This window comes from Porites lutea, chromosome 1 (assembly GCF_958299795.1).
Source record: "Porites lutea chromosome 1, jaPorLute2.1, whole genome shotgun sequence".
NCBI classification, from domain to species: Eukaryota; Metazoa; Cnidaria; class Anthozoa; order Scleractinia; family Poritidae; genus Porites; species Porites lutea.
Window position 1 is genome coordinate 35,485,163 of NC_133201.1, and position 4,605 is coordinate 35,489,767.

A 4,605-nucleotide genomic window follows, 5' to 3' on the forward strand; every position below is an offset into this window, starting at 1 on the left:
TGCGTGAAGGTCCGAAAGTTTTAAGTGATCACCCCCTGAGGTTACCCAAGGGATGAAGGCGTCTTAAAAAACCTTTAGTGAATTAGTGAATGAATTCAATTATGATCAAGTGACGACTGCCTTACAGCATAAAATTGTAGGGTACTGTATAATTTTTTACGCAAAAAAGAAAGACCAAGTGTTCCCTTGATCAAGATAATATGAGCGCAATGTCACTCCCGTTTTTGCCCGACAGTCTGAAGAACATAAGTTTCCAATAACCAAACGTCTCACAATATTAAATAACATTCACAAAATCTCGACAGGGCGGTGGTTCAGGAGGTTTTTGATAGTTTGTGAGCGAGTCTTGTTTTTAATGCTAATATCCTGGGCTTGCTTGCTAAAAGTAGGGCTGTTGTTAAATTAAAATTAGAAACCATTTTCAAAGGAATAACTCTAAATTCTGTCCGCAAACATAACTTAAAAGCGACAGACGATAAATAGTCATGAACCCAGTTTTCCTACAACTTGGACCAGAAACCAAAGCTGCCCTTGGAACCGACCATTATGTAATAAGATACAAGTTTTTTCCTTCTTTTTCTTCAGACTGTCGTTAGAAGCCTCTGATTATTATCCAAGTTTTGATGCAACTATTGTTCGAGTTCAAAGACCAGATGGTACCATTGTATCTTTTAAGCCATACTGTAACACTAACGAATCCCCTAAAAAAGGAGGAGGAGGGAGGAACGTCGATGCGGAAGAATATTGGAAAGCAAAAAAGATAAAGGAGAAAGAATCTGATGAAGCGTTCCTTTATTAAAATTGTCAGTTACCTTTCCTCGTTTAAAGGTATCGGTCATATCAACAGAAATGATACCGTAAAATCCCAGATATAAGCCACCCGATTATATGCCCATACAGGAGCCGATTAGTAGTTAGTATTGGTAATCGGCTCCTGGCACATATATTTGTAAACAATCATTTTATTCCATTTTTTACCCTCCCGGGGTACAGTATCATTTATTTATTGCCAAAAAACCCCCTGCTTATTACGGTTATAAGCCCATCTAGGTACGAGCCCATCTATATGTCTTGTGTTTTTTATGTTTCGGTTAAAGGCTTAGTTAGAGTTTTGAATTTTATCCTTTAAGTGAAATGAGTATGTCTGGTGGTCTGCCTGTTCCTAATATTTTTGACGGTTATTTCGTTGATAATTCCCCCTCGGACATAAGCTCCTCTGAGTAAAACCCCAGCCAGAAGTTTGTCACTAAATTAAACAAATCCATTGATTATAACCGGGATTTTGCGGTACCATTTATAGTCTGTCTGCAGTTTTTGATCAGAAATAAAAGTGATGGATATTTTGAAATAACAGGAACTATAGCCTTTTTGCATGTTAACGTCAGACTTGCTAATTCATATTTAACTAAGGCCTCTTATTAAAGACATTTCTCAACTCACTTTCCATTGAGAGGTACTCTAGAGGTCAGAGGGTGTCGGCCCTTAACTTTTTCTGAGTCCTTCCTTTGATTTGGTGCAAAGTATGAGCTGAAAAGTACATAATTGTGACAATCAAGGGGCCTTACAGGCCAATTCCGAAATTTTCGGAATTGAAAGAAGGCCTTCTGTGGCTGGTGGGTCACTGCCATGCATGAGCACCATGAAGTGCCCCCGGCAACGTCTTAATATGCGAAACAACACAAGAAGAGATGAATGTGATGTCACCGTCATCTGCATCTGGTGGGGCATTGCTATCGACAGCCTGAACCACCTGTCATCGAGGTAATGGTGAGGATCCAACACATGGCAGACGAGATTCTGGAAGGCCTGCAAAGGGGTTGGATTTTATTTTACCATCGTTTGCGGCTGGAGAGGCATTGACATCAGGACCCTGAACTGTCCGCCAACAAGGAAATAGTATGGGACCGAACACATGGCAGATGAGATTCTGGAAGGCGTACAAAAGAGCTGCATGTCATTCTAATAGAAGATGGAGAGACGAAGTTTAGTAAAGAGTGTGCCAACCTGTTGCGTAATTAGAAGGTGTGACGCGTCAGACACAGCGCCCCTCTTAGATCTGAGTTGGAGTCGATGAATGATTAAAACGAATTCTGTTTATTTGTCGGAAAGATTAGAAATTAAACTGTTGCTCAGCCCATACCCATCTCAGTAAATATTAAACCTATCTTAGGTTTATCTCACTGATCATGAGTTAAGAAAGGTCCTTTAACAGAGGCTTAAGTCTCCGCTCTCGGAATTCACTGTTTTGAAACTTGCAATTTTTAGGTGACCAAGTCAAACGTCGACGACTTCACTTGTGACGAATCTAATGCTAACAAGCAAAATGATAGTTCTTGCTGTTCTTCCTTATTAACATTGGGTTCGTCACATGGGAATTACATGTTTCGAATGTGAGGCAAATGAGCGAGAACGATAAAAATGACTAATTTGTATTTGATTCGGCGCATTTGAAGTTCTGCATTTAAAACAAGTCTACAGTTAAACGAGGTTTGGCAGTGACATTTGCCGGTAAAGTTCTGACATCTAAAAGGGCAATTGTGGACCGAAGCCGGGAGATCAATGATTTTTGACGTAAGAAATACAATAATTGCAAATGTAGTTTTAGCAAATAATTTATGCATAACTCTTATTAGAAATTAGAGACTTCTGAAGGAGCAGTCTACTGTAGCTACCTTACAGAACGTTTGCCTTTACAAAAGTATGTATTTTACATGAACAATAGATGATGAAAATAAGCTTTTGAACGTTCATGATGCAACTGATACCCACGAAAAAGGTTAACCTTGACAGGCGTTTATTTTGGTGTCTACACAGTAATTTTCAGGGAGTTATAATAACTCCTCTAGTGGGGCTAATTTAACTCCCAACAGTGGAGTTTTTCTGGGGGAGTTATTTTAACTCCAAAAAGGATAAAAACAACCCATGTAAGGAGTAATAAAAGTGACCCCATTTCGGAGTGATTTTAACTCCAGACTGGGAGTAAAAAGAACTCTTTTTCAGGAGTAAAAGTGACCCCAGATATTGAGGAGTTAAAATAACCCCAAAAAAGAAGTTATCCTGTACCTAAAATTTTTACTCCACTTTCAGAGTTAAATTAACTCCAAAAAGAGTAAAAACAACCCATGTAAGGACTAAAGTAACCCCATTTCGGAGTGATTTTAACTCCTGACTGGGAGTAAAAAGAACTCTTTTTCAGGAGTAAAAATGACCCCAAATTCGGAGTTAAATTAGGAGTTAAAATAACCCCCAAAAAGGGGTTATCCTGTACCTAACATTTTTACTCCATTTTTGGAGTTATAATAACTCCCTAAAATTACGGTGTAGTTTAAAATTTATGACGTTGATTAAATCATGAATTTGAAACTGCAGTTATTAATGTTTTATAATATATATATATATATTTTTAATTTTCAAAATTGCAAGCATCTTGTTTTTCGTCAAATATCCAACAAATAGTCAAGGCATTAAAAAACCATCTGCCTAACACTGAAATGACATTGAAATAATGAAACGAGTGCAGAACGTTTTTCTTTTTTTTTCGTTTGTCCGAGCAATATCTCTAAAAATTTTTAACGTACTGCAAAATAATATTAAAACAATACCTGATCAAGAAAGATATATTGCGCTATTTCTTCGTGTGATGCACAACAGGCAAATGACTCAAAGCAAAGATTGTTTCTATTTTTACATGTAACTGAATGAAAATTAGAGACCATTAAGCTCAGTATACTACAGTTGTTGTATGTTGATGAGTTATTCTCATTAACTACTGTTTAAATATGTTCATTACTATATTAAAAAAATCTTACTTGTTATTTTACAATGTTTAATTTTTCTTGTTTTGTTTTGTTATTCTTAGTTGTGATTGTTAAATTCTTACAGAAAATATGTGTACTGATTTGGTACAATTTCTAGAATAAAGCTCATTGTTATCGATCATTATTCAACGTTTTTAGAATGGTTCCGCTACATGAAGAAAACTGCATCAGCTGCTATTCACCCTCTTTTGTTTTTCAACATTCCGTGTTTACATTTGTGACATCAATAATGTTCCTAGCTTTTTAGGGATGCTTCGTTTCGAATTAGTTGTTATTTTTATATCAACCAAAGGTTTTTTTTCGCAGTTGAAGAGAACGGAGAAACTCTGAAAAATGTCAAATATACCATTATGTCTGGAAGGAGATTACTTTTAGGACTCTTCCAAAGCCAGTTAAAAACAAGAAGAAAACCGCACCGAGATAAATTTCGCGAAAACTTCTAAGACTGTCTCTAAAGAAAGGGAAAATTTGGCCAATAACAACCTCGTTCCCAAGTTTCTCTCATACCCGTCCCTACAGAGCGAGAGAGAACCTGGGAACGAAGTTGGGCCAATAACTGAGCAAAGCGGCCCCAATAACGATCCCAGAAACAATTTTTAAATCCTTTTTTCCCGCCAAAAAGCCGGCGCTTTTCGCTACTAGTGGGCTATAACATATAGCCTAGTAGTTGCTCAACCAATCAGAACGTAGCATTGATAATAGACCAGTAGCTGGATTTTACTAAAACGTATTATCTTTCCTGGGGAAAATAAGAAACGTAAAGTATCTACCCACGGAAGGTCCGAAA

General features: G+C 37.2%; 1 protein-coding gene across 1 annotated transcript in view; it reads left to right on the forward strand.

Annotated features, from left to right (window-relative positions):
* The window catches only part of LOC140928844 (uncharacterized), a 9,424-nt gene extending 6,481 nt beyond the window's left edge, over positions 1–2,943 (forward strand). Inside the window, exon 5 of the mRNA XM_073378644.1 lies at positions 586–2,943. Within this exon, the coding sequence (XP_073234745.1) occupies positions 586–799 (214 nt within the window). The 3' untranslated portion in view covers positions 800–2,943. The remainder of the gene's footprint in view (positions 1–585) is intronic.
* Positions 2,944–4,605: the final 1,662 nt, after the last annotated feature.